Source organism: Panthera tigris, chromosome A1 (genome assembly GCF_018350195.1).
Source record: "Panthera tigris isolate Pti1 chromosome A1, P.tigris_Pti1_mat1.1, whole genome shotgun sequence".
Lineage (NCBI taxonomy): Eukaryota > Metazoa > Chordata > Mammalia > Carnivora > Felidae > Panthera > Panthera tigris.
The window spans coordinates 81,635,584-81,654,209 of record NC_056660.1 but is presented as its reverse complement, the minus strand read 5'-3'; the positions used below and the strand labels follow the sequence as shown (position 1 = coordinate 81,654,209).

The 18,626-nt window shown below is 59.3% G+C and overlaps 1 protein-coding gene across 1 annotated transcript in view; it reads right to left on the bottom strand.

Annotated features, from left to right (window-relative positions):
* Positions 1-1,542: 1,542 nt before the first annotated feature.
* Positions 1,543-18,626, bottom strand: part of TMEM255B (transmembrane protein 255B) — a 40,927-nt gene continuing 23,843 nt past the window's right edge. Inside the window, exons 5-9 of the mRNA XM_042958294.1 lie at positions 13,045-13,125; positions 10,704-10,789; positions 9,447-9,606; positions 6,692-6,835; positions 1,543-2,346 (exon numbers count right to left, since the gene is read on the bottom strand). Of these exons, the coding sequence (XP_042814228.1) occupies positions 2,212-2,346; positions 6,692-6,835; positions 9,447-9,606; positions 10,704-10,789; positions 13,045-13,125 (606 nt within the window). The 3' untranslated portion in view covers positions 1,543-2,211. The remainder of the gene's footprint in view (positions 2,347-6,691; positions 6,836-9,446; positions 9,607-10,703; positions 10,790-13,044; positions 13,126-18,626) is intronic.

The following is an 18,626-nucleotide window of genomic DNA, read 5'->3' as shown; positions in this document are numbered from 1 at the left end:
AGGTGTCCTGGGGACTGGTGGGGGGAGGGGTGTCACGTGGGGATACATTCAGCGTGCAGGGGTGAGGAGATACCCTGATGACTAGGGGGGGTTATGTGGGGACACATCCAGCGTGCAGGGGTGAGGCGCTGTCCTGGGGACTGAGGGGCAGCCTGAAGCCACCACCAGGCTGGGAGTTGAATTGTTCACATTCTTTGTGGCCAGGGCCCAGGATGAAGACATTCCTGTGGGCAAGAGCCAGACCGCTGGCCCCGGAGTTGATAGATTTTATCAGTTTAGGGCTCACAGGGCAGATAGAAGCTGTTTGGGTGATGCTGGCATCAACAATATTGGGAACCAGTGACACAGCCACGTGGCTCTAACCGGGTCGAGCGCAGAGGTCGCATGCTGTCCCTGTGTCTCGTGGTGCCTGGATGCCGTCTGGAGCTGGCGGCCTGGCTCCAGTCGACACCGGCCTGCGGCCACATGGGCCGCCCAATGGCTCTGCGACCTCCGAGCAGGGCAGGTCCTGATGAGGCAGGAGCCCCAGGCCCAGCGGGTGCTGGGGGGGAGTGGGGGCAGGGCTGGGGGCCAGCCTCTCTTCCCCGTGCAGGCACCCACACGGCAGAGAATTCACCAAGTGGGTCCAACCCCTCAGACTGCCAAGGCCCCCTGACTTGGCCAGACCGTGCTGGCTCCTAAACTCCCGGCAGATGAGGGGGGCCCCAGATGCAGCAGCTGCAGACAGAGGCCTGGGGTTCAGGCCTTGGTGCCCGGGCCCCCGCTCTGTGTCTGCTCCTCAGATCCCCCAGCGCAGGCTGCCTGCGGGCCAGGACGCGGCCCTGTTTCCTGCCTGCCACTAATAAGCAGGACTTCCTTTGAAGGACAAAGCTGTTGTTTCCGGGGTGCAAACCCCGAGGGTGGGCACCGCCTCCCCCCTCCAGGAGGAAGTCTGCGCAGGGCTGTGTGGGGCCACCACCCGGTCAGGGCGCAGGAGCCTCACTTCACAGTAGCCAAAGTCGGCTCCGAGCAAACTGCCATTCTAACCAAGCCAACCAGCCAGCTCCGTGGCCTGGCCCACTGTGCCCGCACGCCACGCGGGTGGCACCTTCCGCAGAGAAAGCTTTCCGTGTCCTCAGACAACAGGATGAGGCGTTTCTGCACCAGGCTGAGGATGTCTGTTCGAATTGCGTTCGCAGCCAGCAGGGGGGGCCGGAGACCGCGGCTCCTTACCATCCTCTTCTTTTTTCCTTTCTTCCCTCCCCCTCGCCCTCCCCCTCCTGTCGCCCCTCCCACACCCCCCCCCCCCCACTGACTTATCTCTTTTCCCCAGTGACCCAGGACTGTACTTTAGGACTCGGGCCTGTCACTCAACCAGGATTTGGTCATTTCCCAGGGGTGTGCCCACCAGCAGCACCAGGTGCCTGGGTCACTAGTGCTGGTCCGTAAGTCAGAGCTCACTCCAGGTTCTGTGGAAGGGCCTCAGGAGCTGCGCACCCCAGGGGTCACTTGGAACACAGAGGCTGGAGTTAGAGGCATCTGCCCTGCAGGCAAGGGGGACCGCACATGCGGCAGCCGGAAGTCCGGATGCCTTGGGTAGGAAACAGGTGGCCTGGGATAGCAAGCCTTTCTGCAGGTGGGACGGCGGGTTTGGACACGGAGCGTGCACAGACCTCAGCGAACACACACTTTACAAGCAGTGCTGGAATTTGAGCCAAAGCATCTTTTTTTCCCCAGCAAGTAAATGCCGAGAGAACACAGCTCTGAGCATGGAGACCATGCACTTCTTGAGGACACCATATAAACATGTGAACATACAACACATGTCCTTGAAACATGATCCTCACACAGGGTATGCTGAGCCGTATTCCCTTTGCAAAATAATAACTAACTCATTAAGAGGACAGTGAGGAAGCAGCTTTTTAGCGAGCGATGACAGAGGACCAGACCAAGGGGGCTCCAGGTGGACACGCTGGATCTGTCTAGTGTCCGGCTTACACTCTGGGCTGGGTGGCCGAGCAGAGGTGCAGCCTGGGGGGGTCTCAGTCACCTGGGGTTCCGTCCCCACCACTGGTCCTGGCTTCTCTGCCCATGGATTCGCCCAGGAGGGGAGAGAGGGTGTGGACTTCTGGAACATTCCCCTGACGTCTCTAGGAGGTTGGCCACAGAAGCAGGGTTTGTAGCGGCTGCTTTTTTAACCAAAAACCTATTTTTCAATCTACCCCCTGTGTGTCAGGGAGTGTAGGGGGGAGGCTTCTCTCCTGGAAGGAAGTGGGCTGGAGCACAGAGAGGGGGGTCGTTGGGAGGCTGCAAATCCTCAGACAGAGGAGGGTCCCTGGGAGTCGAGGCTGGGAGATGGCCACAGCGCTGTAACAGAACAGAAAGGCGTCCTCAGTCGGCGGAGGGGCCAGCCCCACACACAGTCTACACAGAGCCTTCCTGGGGCCTGGGGTCCTTCCACACCCAGGGCCATCCGCCTTATGTAGGCCCCCTGATCGGACCACAGGAGCCTCCCGGGCACACACTCTGCACCTGCAGCCGCCTACAGGGGTGCCCATCTTCCAAATTCCTAGCTCCTGGCCACGCAACGTCCAAGGAAGATGCTGCCTAGAGCATCTGGGGAGGGGGGCGGGGGGGGTGGTGGTGGGCAGCGCTCTGGGCTCCCCACCACTTCGTATTTGAAGGAAAAAATAAGACATCAACATTTTCATCATAGCCCAATGGTTAATTTCAGGTGTCCACTTGGTCAGGCCTTCGTGCACAGATGCTCAAACACCAGTCTGGATGTTGTTACGAAGGTATTTCCAGATGTGATTGGCATTTACATCAGTCCAATCGGTTGAAGGCTGAATTTCCCTCATAAGAGGGAAAGACTGAATTCCCTGGGAAGAGGGGCTCTGCCTCCAGACTGACCAGACGTGCAAGATCTGTTTTCCCCTGGTCTGCAGCCTACATCTGTCCTGGCCTGGACGTTCAGGGATCTGTCTCTCTGCCTGTGTCTGTCTCTCAGTCTCTGTCTGTCTCTGTCTCTCTGCCTCTTTCTGTGTATCAATATCTGTATCATCTGTATATGCACACAATCCTATCCGTTCTGTTTCCCTGAGGAACCCCCACTAACACACAGACTCAAGTAAAAGTCATTCTGAGAACAAAAATGTTGGGTATGGCGCATATTTTAAATCAATAAAATTTCCAGTTTTTCTCCACCTACCAACAAAACTCTTAAATTTTCCCCCTTGAATTCTAATGGTTAGAAATGCCTTCTTAAGGGGCACCTGGGGGGGTGCTCAGGAGGTTAAGTGTCCGACTCTTGGTTTTGGCTCAAGTCATTATCTCACAGTTTGTGAGTTCCAGCCCCGCACTGGGCTCCATGTGACAGAGTGGAGCCTGCTTGAGATTCGCTCTCTTTCCCTCTCTATCTGCCCCTCTCACTTTCTCTCTCTTTCTCAAAATAAATAAATAAACCTTAAAAACAAAAGAAAATGAGTGTCTACTTAAAACCAATATGTAAATAAATAAAGCTAGAAGTCCCCTCTATGAAATACCCAGGGTGTGTAAGAGCCCTGATCTCCTGGCCCTGCTGCGGCCCCTCTACTCCCCACCCACCAGTGCCGGGGGCTCTTGAGAGGCCAGCCTCCTGGACTGTGGCTCCCCTTCCCCAGGGGCCCTGGGATCTCAGGATTCTGGAAGAAGAATGCCCTCACAGGCCATAGCTGAACCCAGGAATACCACCCTGCTCAGAGTCGACAGCATGGGCTTCAGAATCCAATGGTCGGGGACCTGCCCACCCCTGTTTCTCCCTTCTGACTGTGGGGGGACAAAGCAAACTTCTAGAGAACATTCCCTGTATTCTGCTGGTAGTTCCCAGTCTCTCCCATGCCTATATCCACTTGCCCTCCACTGGAAATGAGCAGCTCAGAGACCACAGAGTAAATCACCACGAGCCACAAACTAACCCATCACAGGCCACAGACTAAACCACCATAGACTACAGAATAAACCACCTCAGAGCACAGACAAAACCACCACAGACCACAGACTAAACCACCACAGACCACAGACTAAACCACCATGAACCACAGACTAAACCACCATGAACCACAGACTAAACCACCATAGACCATGGAATAAACCACCACAGAGCACAGACTAAACCACCACGGACTAAACCATCATGAACCACAGACTAAACCACCACAGACCATGGAATAAACCACCACAGAGGACAGAATAAAGCACCACAGACCACAGACAAAAGGACCACAGGCCACAGACTAAACCACCATGAACCACAGACTAAAGCACCACAGACCACAGAGAAAACCACCACCAACGGAGTAAACACAGACCACAGACTAAACCACCGTGAACCACAGACTAAACCACTACAGATCACCAAGGAAATTTCTGTGAGCCCTGAGGAAGACCACTGGCAGACAGGGCCCCACTGGGACAGCTCTGTCCACACAGGCAGCCCCATCAGGGAAGCAGATGAGCCGTCCTGCATGTCCTGGCCAGGCAACCTGGGGAGCAGGGAGGTAGGGTCCCTTGAAGGTCTTCCTTTTGACGAATGGCTCCAAACAGCCCTGACTACCGCTGGTCCTGACCACCGTCTGCTCCCTGCTACTGCGTGGGGTGTACTTTGCTGCCAATGACGGCACTTGGAGCACCCCGTTTCCCTCTCCATTCGTCACGAGACCGCTTTGGCTCTGCTTCTCTCCCCGGGGGACACCTGGAGGCCCCTGACCGGTCATCTCCCCAGATCTCGGCGTGGGCACATATGTAATTATGCCCCCGCACACGCTGCAGACGGAGGCTGGAGAGGCAGGGGGGGACCCAAGCCCCCCGGGGCAAAGAGAGAGCATCTGTGTTCGTGACAAGCCAGAGGCCCTGAAGGTGACTGGGGGTGGAATGTGGCACAGGAATAAAGCCAACACGTGGAAGGCCACTGCCACACGTGGAAGGCCACTGCCACACGTGGAAGGCCCCCGCCATGCCCAGCTCCCACAAGGAGCACGTCTGCTGAGGAGATGCACCGTAACCTGTAAGAGCAGGACACCCGCCCCGGGGCCTGAGGTCAGGACACAGACTCGGCAAGGGCCCCCCACAGCTGCCTGCCCCAAAGACCGGCAGGCCCCCAGGGCAAGTCAAGCCTGGCATTTGGGGTGCACCCGGGGCCAAGCTTGTGGGAGACGTCGGACACGGGCCAGGGCCCTGGCAGGACTGCCTCCCACCCTACAGCACGCACCACAGCTCAAGGCCACGCCTCCCCTCCCTGGAGCAGATGAGCCACACCTGGGCCAGTCCTGCCTACACTCGGGTGGGTGACACGGCACTGTGGTTGGTCACCAAAGGGGCCCAGCGCCCACGGGTCCAGCTTCCCTACAGCTGTGGGTCTCACGCTCTGGGTTTGGCAGACTAAGGGGATGGGGAGCCAGAGCAGAGCCTTTAGGACACAGGCCACAGCCAAGGCCACGTGGTCCTTACCATGGCGGGGACCAGAGGGGATACCCAAGGGCAGATGTGGGCGATACTCCTGGGAAGATAATGCTGCCACACGTGGCCACCTGGGCATCTGGGAAGGTGGTGTCCGGTGCCTCAGGGTGGTGCCTGTCCTTGGGGGTGAGCGCTATAGGGTTGTGGGCAAACACTGTCGTTTCCTGAGCCCTGATCTCATCCCTCCCTGTGTCACAGATGTGGAGAAGACGCTCTGGACCCCTCGAGGAGGGCCTCACATGGACGCAGCAGCGAGCACCCTAGTGTCCCCATAGGACCAGGGCCTGGCGTCACTCAGGACCCGGCCGATGCTTCCTGGGAGGGAGGGGGTGCCACATGGCATGTCCCTGCAGAGACCAGAGGGGGCTGGGCTTTGGGGGTACTGCTGGGTCGGGTCCCCTTCGGGATTCAAAGGCTACACACACCCACTCCCAGAGAGCACAGCCACCAGCCTCATGGTCAAGGCACGTGGAACAGGGGCCCGCCCTGCTGGACCAGGAGGCCCGAACACCACTCAGTTTGCCCCCAGACGGCCCTTCCTCTGCGTGATGCACCCCACGTCCTGGGCTCCAGAGAGCCCCCTGCACCCACGCCCACCTGCTCATGCTGGCAGACTGGTGAGGCCTCTGTGCCCCAGGGCGGCCAGCTGGCAGGCACGTGGGCTCCCCAACAAAGCCACGACTGGAGCCCCAGGGGAGCACCCATCCAGGGACAAGGGCTCGCCCCCACCACACAGCCCCAAGGCCCACGTGTCCTGCTGGGTTTGCCCTATGAGGTGGCCACTTCTGGGGGTGAGGTATGGCTGGGGGCAAGGCTTACGGCTCCCCCTAAATAAGTACTCACAGGCCCCCGCGGCTGGCTAGGATGTGGTGGGAACTTCTGCAGGACCCGGGCCTGGCTCAGAAAAGGCTCACAGCCCGGGCAACACTAAAGGCTGGGTCACCAGGGCCACAAGGAGCAAAGGAGCTCAAAACGTCAGGAAGGGCGAGGACAGTTGGAGTTGTCCACCATGCCCCCCTCACATCGTTCCCAGCCCTCTCACCAGTCCAGGCTGGCTTCACCACCCTATTACTAAACTGGGGGCAGGGAAGGCTGTGGGCCCCCATCTTCCCTCAACCTGAGCCCCCATTCATGTCTCATCTGACCACAGCTGTCCTGGATGACCACTGCCCACGATGTGAGCACACAGGCTTCCTCCAGGAGATACTGAGCCTACCTGCAGAGGCAGAGGGTAGGATGAGCAGGTGGGGAGGGGTGCGGATGGTGGGCAGAAGCCCGTGTAGGCCAGGACCTGCTGGGCAGGGTTGCAGAGGATCTGGGGTGCAGCGGAGAGGCCATAGGCCAGCTGGGACAGAGGGACCTGCCGAAAGAATGGAGAGAATGGAGACGTGTCAGCAGCCCTCCGGAAGGCGGGCGCCCCTGGCTTCAAGCCTGCAGAGCCCCATCCACAAACCATCCCCATCTGACACCTGCAAGTGAGAGACCATGCCCTCAGATCAAAACTAAACACCTAAAAGTAGGGCTTATTTTTCCTTTCTATTTGTCCCAGGGACCCACCAAGATGCCAGATGAGGCCAGGATCTCTTTGGTTTCTATTTGAAAAGGCAAGGAAAATGCTGGCTTCTCCTCTCCAGGGGCCTCGTGTCCCGGGAGTCTCCGCCCAGCTGCGGCGACAGAGGGCTGACCCCCCACATGTGCTCCCCAGGCAGCACAGCACAGGGTTAGACCGCATGGTCGTGGGGATTTCCAGAGATGTGCAAATAACACCAGAGCATCCCAGCCCCTCAGGGCCCTATTCTTGTTAGCTCACCCAGATGGCTCCAACTCTCCAGAGGAAAACAGGACTTGGGCCATCCACCTGTGGCCCCAAGGCGGGGGGCCGTGGGAGAGACCCCTCCCCAGAGGGAGGCTCAAGGGGTCCCGGACCTGAGGTGCATCCCTCCCACCAGGACAGACCTGGATTCCCATCTGACACCACGGGCAGCCCCCATGCTTCAGGAAGGGGCCTCGGGAGCCGACAGCATATCTGGAAACTTACCACCCCCACTGATGGGGAGCAGAGGCAGGTCCTGAGCAGTGGGGGTGCAGGGCACAAGCAGAGGGGAGGGAGCAGTGGAAGCAGAGAGGGCACCCAGGTCCACCCGCACCTGCAGGCCCCCGGAGGTGGAGCTCCAAGGTCTGGCACCTGCCACCTCCCAGCCCCTCCCGCCCAGGCCGCCTCTGCACACTCTGAAGGACGAATAAGGGTGCGGAAGGAAGACGGAAAACTCAGGGCTAAGTTCGTGGGCCTGACCGCTCTGCTGCCACGTCCATGAACAAACCCTACTGTGTGCCTACTGTGTGTGCTGGGTTGAGCTAAGGGCTGTCGGGGCAGACCGGAGCTGTGCATGCCGAGGGGCACACAGAGCATCACAGGACCCAGGCCTGGTTTGAGGGGTGGGGGGGGGCGCAGCGCAGAGCATCACGGGATGGAGTTTTGGTGTGCTGGGAGGAGGGGGTGTGCGCAGAGCATCCCGGGACCAAGGCCTGGTGTGCAGGGGTTGGGGGACATCCGGTAGGAGGAACAGCTGCCCCTGGTGGCCTGGGGGCTTGGGCCCACAGGGCTGGTCACAGGGTAAGGGGCGCAGATGACGCCGTGGGCTGGAGAGGGGCTCGCTGGATCTTACTCTGTGCTTGTGCCATTTCGGGATTTGGGAGGGTGGGCAGGTTGGGGCCGGCATGGGCAGCCCTCTGCGGGGGACGCTGGGGGCCCAGCCTGGCCTTACTCTCTCTCCTGTGCCTGCCTATCTGGCCCCAGCAGGTCCACCCTCTTGCCCGGGGCCGGCTGTGTGTGAGGACTTGCCGCTTGGGCTGCTCATGAAGCTCCTGCATTCCTCAAGATGATTTCTAAGCTATAAAATCCACTAGACGTATAAGACTACTCAGTAGGTGTAAACCTCTAAGGAATCACCTTCCCTCTTTCATTCAATGCCCCAGAGCTGTGGGTGTGCATGAGAGAACTGTCCAGAGTAGAGTGTAGACACAGCTCTGTGGCCCATTGTGACTGGTGGCCCTTCGAGGCATCATTTTATTCTTGACAAAACACTCCAGCAGCTTTATTGTAGACTCTGATGAACTCCAGTCCCTTCCAGAAAACCCACGGGGCTGACGTCCTTCCTGGGGCGGCCCATTAACTTTCACCAGGTTTTCGGGAATGACAAAGGTCTAAGCGGACACACCCTGCCTCCCGTCTACGATCTAGCCCTCTTTAGCCAGAAACTGGCAAGACTGAACACTTTGAACCGGCTACACTGGGATGCAGTGGGCTTCCGCAGAAACATCCATGACCCTGTGCAGACCACTTCCTGCCAGCATGGAAGGCACGGAACCCTTTCCCAACTCACATGGGTGTTGGGTATTCTCTGGAGTCCGTGACCTGAGGTGGGGGCGACCCCATGGCGTGCCTCCACGGCCAAGGACGACCCACCCCAGGAGGGGTCAGCCGAGCAGTGCAGGAATTCTAGTTTGGAACAAGCAGTCTCAGGGAGAAGAGGGGACAAAGGTCCTGCACAGCCCAGCCCCACGTGTAAGCTGCTTCCTGCGGGGAGGCTCCCCACCCCTGCCAGAGCGCCCACCCCTAAAGCTCTCCCATCACACGTCCGCATCCCTGCCGGGAGCACCCGGCCCTACAGCTCCCGGACAGCATGCCCCCGCCCCCGCCCGCCCTAGTGCTCACCCCTACAGCTGTCCAATGGCATGTCCCCACACGCCCTAGAGGCTGCCTAGATGGCAGCACATGTCCTAGAGTAGCTGCTTCTGGAAGCGACCAGTGAAGGCTTGCTGTCGCCCTAACAGACGGCTGGCAGTTTCCATGAGCCTCCGTTTCCTCCTTTGTTAGTGACGATAAGGAGGCCCGCCTTGCCCACCTCAGAGGACACAGGCCCCAGAGCCCCGACCTGTCCGTAGGGCCAGCACCAGGGGGCCCTACTCACCATGTCCTTGAAGGCCCCCAGGACAGCTGCCGTGAGGATACCCAGGAACACACCCAGGACGTTCAGCACCGCTGAGGCCCAGAGTAGCCGGTACAGGTGAAGCACATCCTGACAGCTGCTCACGCCCACGAACTCGTAGTAGGTGGGAGAAGGTTCAGCGCTGCAGGTGGAGGGGAACAGGTCACAGCCAGTGCCACAGCCTGCGAGTTGCTCCCGGACAGGCTGTAGTCTTTGGCCATAAAACCCCGCAGCTCTGTTGGTGCTGCGGGGGACGGGTTGGGGGACACCGCCCCTCATGAACCAGCCCAGCTGCACCCTGAGTTCATGGTGAGAAAGCTGTTCCCCAGGGCATCTGGACATCCCTCCAGGAAAAGAGCCCAGGCCTCCCAAGAGCAGGCCTGGCCCCCAAAAAGCAGGAAGGACCACCCAAGTCCACTCCCCAAACCCAAGCGCAGGCAGAAGGGCGCCCTCAGAGCGAGCAGGCCTGACACGGAGCTCTCTGTACCCGGCTGCCTTGGCAGGGAGCACAGGAAGGTGAGCCCACAGGGGATTCATCCTGGCCCTCCCCACACGGGACTGAGGCCATCTGTGCATAGCTGGACCACGGTGCTGTGGCCGAGGGCCTGCAGCCGGGCCCTCAGGACTGCGTGGAGACGGTGACCCACACACGTGCTGCTTTAGCCACTCTTGCTTGGAAATGGGAGGGAACCATCTTTGGGGGAAGGAGGTTGTAGCTTAAAGCCCCGGAGTTTTCAGCAATTCAAGAGAGGCATCCCCAAGAAGCATACGTGAAAGCCTGCTGGTTTTAATGTAGGTGTTCAAGCTATTAACACAAAACCGGTGCCCAGGGCCTTAGTAGGAAGCCTGACCCTTAAGGACGGACACCAGCGGCTCCGTGTGGGCGAGCTTGAGCGCCAAGAACCCAGGGCCTGTCCTGGGGAGGCTCTCACAGTCCACATCACAGAAGAGTGTCCTCTGCTGCCCGCAGATGAAGAGAAGGGGGACCTTCTGCAGCCCACCCCAGCTGCCTGCCCCAGCCAAGCAGGGAGGAAGCACTGAGGAACTTGGGCGTCCAGATGCACAGTCTCGAGGCAGAGCTGCAACCATGGGGCAGGAGGCCGTGTCCCTCCCTGTCCCTCCCCCCACCCATGCAGCCTCAGTTTCCCATCTGTGAGATGAGAACCCCTCCCTCACACAGGCGTGGGGCAGGGGCCAGGAGAGGGACTGCTTGCTGCCCAGTTGGGCCCCAGCCCTCACCTCTGACAATTGTAGAGGTCACAGCAGTAACAGGTGCTGCTTTTCACCTTCAGCGGGCACTGGCCGTTAAAGGAGTGACAGATGACCTGCCAGCAGAGAGACATTGTCAGGTGCCTGTCCTTCCTTAACCTGGAGTGGGCAGGGCTGCCTCCCCCGGGGCCAGGGCCCGGCCACTGCGCCTGGGTCAGTCAGGAGCTCCTCCTCCTGAGCCAGATTTCCTGACCCTCCACATGCTTGCGGGTGGCAGGACCTTCCCCTGCTGGAGGGTCAGAGGACCAGGCTTGGCCACCAGGGAGTCCAGGCAGCCAACATCTGGTGGACAAGGAGAGGGAGAGGGCTCTAGGCTCTGTGCCTACAGGTGGGGACACCTCCAGGTGGGGACAGGTGGGACGGCTCCAGGTGGGGACAGGTGGGAACGTCTCCAGGTGGGAACAGGTGGGACAGGTGGGGACACCTCCAGGTGACCACACATAGGGCCACAAGCTCCCAGCAGCCCGACCTTGCCACGCCAGCCCTGTGTAAGCCACGTGGAGGCCTCCCCTTGGGCACCTGCTGCAAAGACACGGCAAGTGGTTGGGAGACTTGATGTTAAAAGAGCAAAATTAGGCAAAACCATGTGCCTTCCTCCCTCCCCCAGGACTGTCAACACGTGACACAGCCATGCCGCCCACACGTGGGAGGTAACCGGGGTGGAGACCACCCCCTTTCAGAAGGAAGACGGTGCCATCTGGGGAGGAGACGCTTCTGAGGGAGGATGGTGTGCTGAGGGCTGGTGGGCCAGACTCTCATCAAGGATTCAGCTGGCCCAGGACAGGTGAGGGAGCAGGGCCCCACCCCAGAGGCCCTCGGACCGTCCCTGGCGCCCCGGCCCCTCTTTGGCCGCACCTCCAGAACCACTGGACTCGTGGACTTCCTTTCAGGGTCCTGTGGCTGCAGGCCATGGGACGCTCTGGTGTGTGCAAGCAAGGGCAGGAGGGAGGCTCACTGGAAATGACAAAGGGCCCTGGGAGGGGCAGGGCTGGAGGCTGATGGGGAGGAGGGAGGGCTGCACGTGCCTGATGGGAAGGTCAGCGCCACAGGCCGGAGATCTGGAGGTCAAGAGGCCTGACCCTAAGCGTCCCCTCCCAAGAAGTGTGCAACCACATGGGATGGGGGTTAGAACTGGTCAGCTAGCAAGGGTCTCCAGCCCAGCCTGGCCCACTGCCTGCTTTGCAGGTGAAGCTCCATATAGCCACGCTCCTCTGACAACACCTTGCCCGTGGCCACTGTCACACCAGAGAGACAGGGTCAAGTAGCTGGGACAGAGACCACTTGGCCTATAAACCCTGAAATATTACTGACCCTTTATGGGGCAAGCTGCCAGCCCTGGTTTAGAGCGGTGCGGGCAGCGTGGGTCCCTGAGTCCTCAGGGGGCTTTGCAAATCCTGTGTCTACTGAATCAACAAACTGAGGCGGGACCCAGAGTCAGGATTTGCTCAAGCCCCTGGGCTGGTTCTAAGAGACAGAGGGTCGGGAGCAAGGGGCAAGCCCCGGACACGTGGGCCTGTCCTCAGAAGCCTGACTGATGGGATTCAGGAAGGGGTCCTGCCTCTCCCTGACGCCAGGAGTAGAGGGGAGCAGGAAGGAAGGGCAGCCAGCTGAAGTGTCTGTGGATAGGTGGGGTGCACGGGTAGGGCCTGGAGAGCCCCATGATGCCCTCGGACAGGACGAGTCCCCGGGCTCCCCCCGCCAGGCAAAAGGCCAGGAGGGCTGGGGTCAGCCTTTGGAGAAAAATGCCGCCCCCTTGGAGGGGCAGCAGGGACCCTCCAGGCCCTGAGGTCGAGGAACCTGCACAAGCCACGTGGGGGCCTGTCCAGGTGTGTGATCCAGGCTCTCAGCTCCTCCTGGACATTTGCACAGTTTGGGAGGCCGTGCTCAGTGCAGCTGATGCATTCATGCAGAGCTGGGGCAAGAGGGCTGCCGGGGCTGGCCTGAGAGGGAGGGCATGCCGTCCATCCTGCACTCTTGTTCCTGGCGTCTAGTGCATGGGGAGTGGCCCAGGGACCAGCCTCTCAGCCAAGGTAAATGCAGCTGACCCAACTGTGCTTTGCAGCTGTTAACAGTGCCACACCCACCCAGACAGGGCTGCTAGCTTGCTGTGCGTCCTGCACGGAATGGCCAGCAGCTGCGACCCCCCAGGGGTGCGATGCATGAAATGCCAGCGCTGGCTGGAACAGAGCACGGGTGCTCACAGAGAGCTGGCAGTCAGGAGGCTGTGCATCCAGACCCCGGCCTGGGGCACAGAATGCCTGGGGGACACGGATTAGCGCAGCGAAAGCTCACGGACCCCCGCCCTACATACCTCTGTCTGGTAGGCATCATGCACATAACCCACCTCACTGGAGAAAAACTGGCATCTTCCCGCAGCCAACGGCCTGGGCTCCTAGACACAAAGACACACGAGCGATAGAGGAGGTTCATCCCTGGGCCAGGGGTGGCCGTTGGCTATTTCAGACCCATCTGCCCCAGGCTCTGAGCCTAAGGAAGCCACTGGAGTCTGCCAGGCGGGGGCCACAGAGTGGGAGATGCCACGGCTCCTTCCAGGGCAGCTGGGCCACTGTGTCCAGGACACCAGAGCAGATGCCTCAGGGGGCACACACCTGCCCGGAAGGCTGGGCTGACACGTCCCCCTCCCCCCGCCACCAGCATCGCATGGGCAGCCGAGAGGAGGCGGCTGCCGGATATTTTGAGGTGCAGTCCTCTGCCCTGAACAAGGACACCCCTTGGTGCCTGCCTCTTTCTCTAAAACAAAACATTTGTTTTCTACTAGGAAGGGAGAAAAAGGATTCTTGTTAATTCACTCACCCACCCAGTCCTTGACCTGACCATCCATTCAACCATTCCTGCCACCACCCCACCCCCTTCTCCCCGCACTCCCTCCACTCTTCCCTCCTTCTCCCTGCCCTCCTCCACCCCACCCTTCCTCCTCCCTGCCCTCCCGCCCCCCCCCCCGCTTCTTCTCTCTGTCCCTCTGTCCTTCCCTCCATCCACCAACCACTGCATACACACCCACCTATGGCCCTGTTCAATTTTCCAACCACAAGCCTGTGCCCAGCATTCACAGAGGAGATGCAGAGCCAGACTCTGATGATACCAGGGTTAGACACAGGCCCCATCCCCAGCTGACCGCTGGAGGAGACATACCCTCCAGGTGACAAGGCACCTGTACCCGCTGTGGCAGAGACTGGTGAGGCCCGGGAGCCTGTGCGACTGGTGAGGTGCACAGTTAGGGCCTCACACCCGCTCTTACTTCCCAGTGCACTCCCATCTCTGACCCAAGATGAGCGTAGAAACCACCAGGGACCGCAATGCAGGCAACAGATGAGGACAGGGCCCGCACACCAGGCCCATTTGGACGTGCTGAGCGGCCCAAGGGAGACGGACACAGAGCACGGCAGATGGGTGCCGGACGGACGATGGGGCTGTGCAGGGGGCAGGGTAGAGGGGCTGGTGCCCTGAGGTCCCGCGGTGAGCAGCGGTGACGGGCCTGCAACCCCTGAGCCCCCCTCACCCCCAGGCACCTGCCGATTCCACTCGGCCCCACCTTTTGGGATGTCATGCCAACAGGGCCTCGTTCCAGCAGCTTTGGCTCAGTGTCCCATTGACTCTCACCACCGGCAGCACCTAGTGACAGTGGCATCCTGCTGGCTCTGCTAGACCGGTGCCCTTCCTCCCACCGACAACCACAGGGAAACGCCCTTTCTGAGTCTGGAAGGGTCAGACACATGGGCCACCCTGTCCAGGTCCCAGTCCAGCCCCCTCGAGGCCTGGCCGCCGGCCTGGGAGACATCCCACCGTTGCTCTTGGTTCGGTCGGCTGGGCCCAGTAGCAAGTCACAGAGGCTTGAACAGCAGGCATTTGTTCTGACAGCCCTCGTGGTGGCAGCCTCTTCCCACCCTGTCCTCACCGGGCAGACCGTGGGCTCTGGTCTCTCTCTGCAGACAGGAATCCCACAAGGGGGGCCTCACCTGGCCCTGATCACCTCCTGAAGGCTGCCTACTGAGGCCGCCACACACAAGGGCTCCGGGAGCACAGACTCCCAGGCCGCGGCAGCTCCTGGCTCCGCACCTCATTAAGTCAGACACGGAGAGCTGGTGTGAGACTCGGAGTTGGCCGCAAATCCTCTTGCTAACACAGAAGCACCAGTGGCTGGTTTCATTTTCTGTTTGACCTTCAGTGTCCAATCAGGGTGAAAAAATTCTTAATAGTTCAAATTAAATACAACTGCGACCATTTTAGTTCCACCTGCCACATAGACTTCTCCGAATTTACGATCACACTGGAAATAGCGTTTCTCTGGGGCCAGAGGCCATAGTCAGCGTCATTCTGGCCCAGGAAAAGGGGCAGTGGGTGTTCAGGAAGACCACTGAGAGGCGCCGGGGTGGCTGTCAGTTGAGCAGCTGACTCTTGATTTCAGCTCAGGTCATAATCTCACGGTTCATGAGTTTGAGCCCCACATCGGGCTCTGTGCTGACAGTGTGGAATCTGCTTCGGATCCTCTCTCTCTCTCTCTCTCTCTCTCTCAAATGAGTAAACTTTAAAAACCAAAAAAGACCACTATGACACGGTTTTTATTTCTTGACCATTCTACGTAAATTAGTGTTAAGACCCTCTACATACTAACATGAGACTCTAAGTCACTAAAGTTCAGTTAAAACCCCGTGTGTCTCCTGTAGGGGGACACAGTGGCCTTCAGGCCATGACTGGCCCACCACCTGATTTTGTAAATAAAGTTTTATTGGCACACAGCCATGCACATTTGTCTGCATATCGTCTGTGTGCTTCTGTGCTGTAGCAGCTGAACTCAGTAGCCATGGCAGAGGCCACATGGCCACAGATCTAATGCGCCACCCCAGCCCCTAGCACGCCTGGCAGGGCAGGACTTTGGTGAGCAGCTGTGAACAGAGGCACCGGGGCCAGCAGGAGGAGAAGGACACCACGCCCCCTACCATCAGCGCAGTGTGTCCAGTCCCTGCAGGTGTCCCAAACCAGCACTAAACTAAACACTCTGGGGCAACCGCAAAGTGGCTGTGCTAAAGAGAAGTCCGTCTTGACCCCATTATCTGCCGTGGCCCCCGTGGTGGACCAGAGCCACGAGTCCAGCAGCCCAGAAGACCTGCCGGAGGCCCCTCTGGGTGGAAACAGGTGGGCTGACAGCTGACAGATGTCCTGCCAGGGGCGACCTTCCAGAAGTCCCACGCGTCTGAGAAAGAGGCTGAGGGAAGACATGCCTTCTCTGCTCACGCCCGCAGCTGCACAGAGAGCCCCCCTTGAGAAGCAAGTGGTTTTGAAGGGACTTTCTCTCCAATGAGTGCCGCGTGGGAGGCGAGGCCAGGAGACTCCCATGCACACGGCAGGGCTGGAATTTTCACTCGGAAACCGGGGTTCCAGAAGCCATCTCCCACCCCCCAAGCCCTCGGGGCTCAGCTTAGGAGCAAGAGCGAGTGCACAGGGAGAGAGCCTGCAACAGAGAACATGAGCCAGACGTGGACCGAGGTGAGGCTGGGTCCGACCCGGTGGTGACACCAGTCCCCAAGGTCCAGTCACACGGTCACTGTTCATACGTGTGTGTCAGACCAGACGTGTGCCACGCGGAGGAGCCACAGCGACCACGTGAGTCCTGCAGGCTTAGTGCCGCTGGGCCTCTGCACCACACCCGGCACCACATCCTGTCATCCTGGTCACGTTTTCCCCACATTTTGTCCCCCAGTGTTGGCATCTCAAAATCATAATTTTGAGAAGTGCTGGAAGCCGGTTACAAGTTTCTAGGAAAGAGGGGCACCTGGGGGGCTCCGTCTTGATTTCAGCTCAGTCCACGATCCCACGGTCGTGGGTTCGAGCCCCAAACCAGGCTTGGTGTGGAGCCTGCTTAGGATTCTGTCTCTCTGCCCTTCCCCCACCAATGCACATGCCCTCTCTCTCTCAAAAAAAAAAAAAAAAAAAAAAAGCGGGTAGGAAAGAGCCTTTGGTGAATTGGTTTTTTCACCTGTTAGCCTGTTAGACAATCACTCTCCACCCTGCAGAGTCAGGCTGGACATTTTCAACCTGGAAACTCAGCTCCTTCGTACCCTTGTTCACGTCTTCCCCGGTGCACATGCCCCGTGAGGGGGACTGGCCGGCACTCAGACGCTGGCCGTGTGCAGCCAGAGGAAGGCAGGAAACCGAGCTAAGGAATAAATGAGCAGGAGTGTGCGAGGGAGGCTGTGGGGAGGAGGCCCTCACGTCACGTGGTGGGGGGGCTCAGCGACCCCTCAGCGTGTGGTGGAGCTCGAGCTCTGCAGAGGCTGGGACAGCCACACCGGACCGGGACAATGAGGACGTGCACCTGGTCCTGGCGTTTTTGAAACCTTTTGTTTGGAAATAATTTCAAACTTGCAGAAAAGTGGAAAGAACAGAGTTCTGTAAGGCACACGTAGGATAGCCCAGGATTAACACCAGGTGCGGCAGTTTTAAAAAAAAAAAAACTAAGAAACCTTAAAATGTATGCAGGACGCACTGAGGACAGAGAATGCTGAGTGCTTTGCCTTCTGAGGGCAGAGGTGAGGGTACTGAGTCTGGACCCCTGCCCCCCTCCCCAGCCCGTTCTGCCCCGCAGGGAGCTGGGGACCCAGAGCCATCGGTCACACTGCCTGGGCTCCTTTCCGGACGAAAAAAGGTGTGTCCAGCCACCCTCACCACGCTCCCCTGGCCCCACTCTCCCCGGGTCAGCAGCCAGGCAGGGACTGGAGCCGAGGGAAGACACCCATCTTCAAACACCCCGTAACCCTTCTCAGTAAAACCCAGCTTTTACTGGCTTTGTTTTTAATAGAGGGAAAAACAGAGGGAAAAAAAAGACTGGTCACGTGAAACCCTCCGGCCAGACTCTGCCTGTGGTTTCCGAAATGTCCACACCTTGTTTCAACGGAAGGAACGCAGTCTGCCCAGGAAAGGGTGGTCCTTCCTTCACGTGGCCCTACCAGGACCCATGACTCTATTCATCCTCATCCACTCCCTGGGAGAGGAGCACCCCCCTCACAAGTAGGAAGCTGGCCTGACTTCCACCGGCTCCGCGGCCGATGGGCCCTCTCGGCAGAGGCTCGGGCCATGGGGGTGCAGTGCGCTGGAGGGAGCCCAGGCACCTGGAGCCCCCTAGGGCCAACCTCGGGCACAAGATCCTTTCCACCTTCCTGAGTCGATGCTGCCTCTTCTGACGGCAGGAAGGCTGAGCTGAGCTGCTCCTCGGGAGATGGGTCCTCACTGCTAGAAATGGATGTCCCATCGCACAGAACAAGCACAGAGAGTGTCCCCGTGTTGGGCCTCAGGCAGAAACGTGCTCCCTGCCATCCAGGTCAAGGCCATGGGGAGCCCTGTTCCTCAGGATGGAGACAGATCCCGCATGGCAGGCAGGACTCAGGCAGGCCAGAGGGTCCCCCAGCTCCTAAATTTCCACTTTATTTGCCTTTATTATTAAGCATCTGCCTCTGGGTCTTGTTGTTCCGTAAGGACGTGCTTGAAGATTGCGTGTAGGGCAGGGATGGGGACAGCCGCTTCTGTGTCACAGTTCAGGCCGCGACTGGGGTCCTTGCCACGGTCACACATCCTGCTGCCGTGAGGCTCTACTTTCTGTTGTGTTGGTGACTTGGGCCTATGGCCAAGGGGGCCGAGTGCCAGCCTCCGTCTGCCAGCATGCTGGCTCATAGGATGGGGTGGTTGCCTCTCAGGGTTCCCTGTCCTTCCTGGAAGCAGAGGGACACTCACACCACAATGGGATCATCACATCTTCTTCTCAGGAGATGTTAATTGTGCATTTTTAGAAGGGAAAGAACTTTGACAAGGGGCATATTTACACTCGGGACGCTTCTACACACACTCCTGAGGCCTCCAGGCCAGCAGCACCTGGCTTAG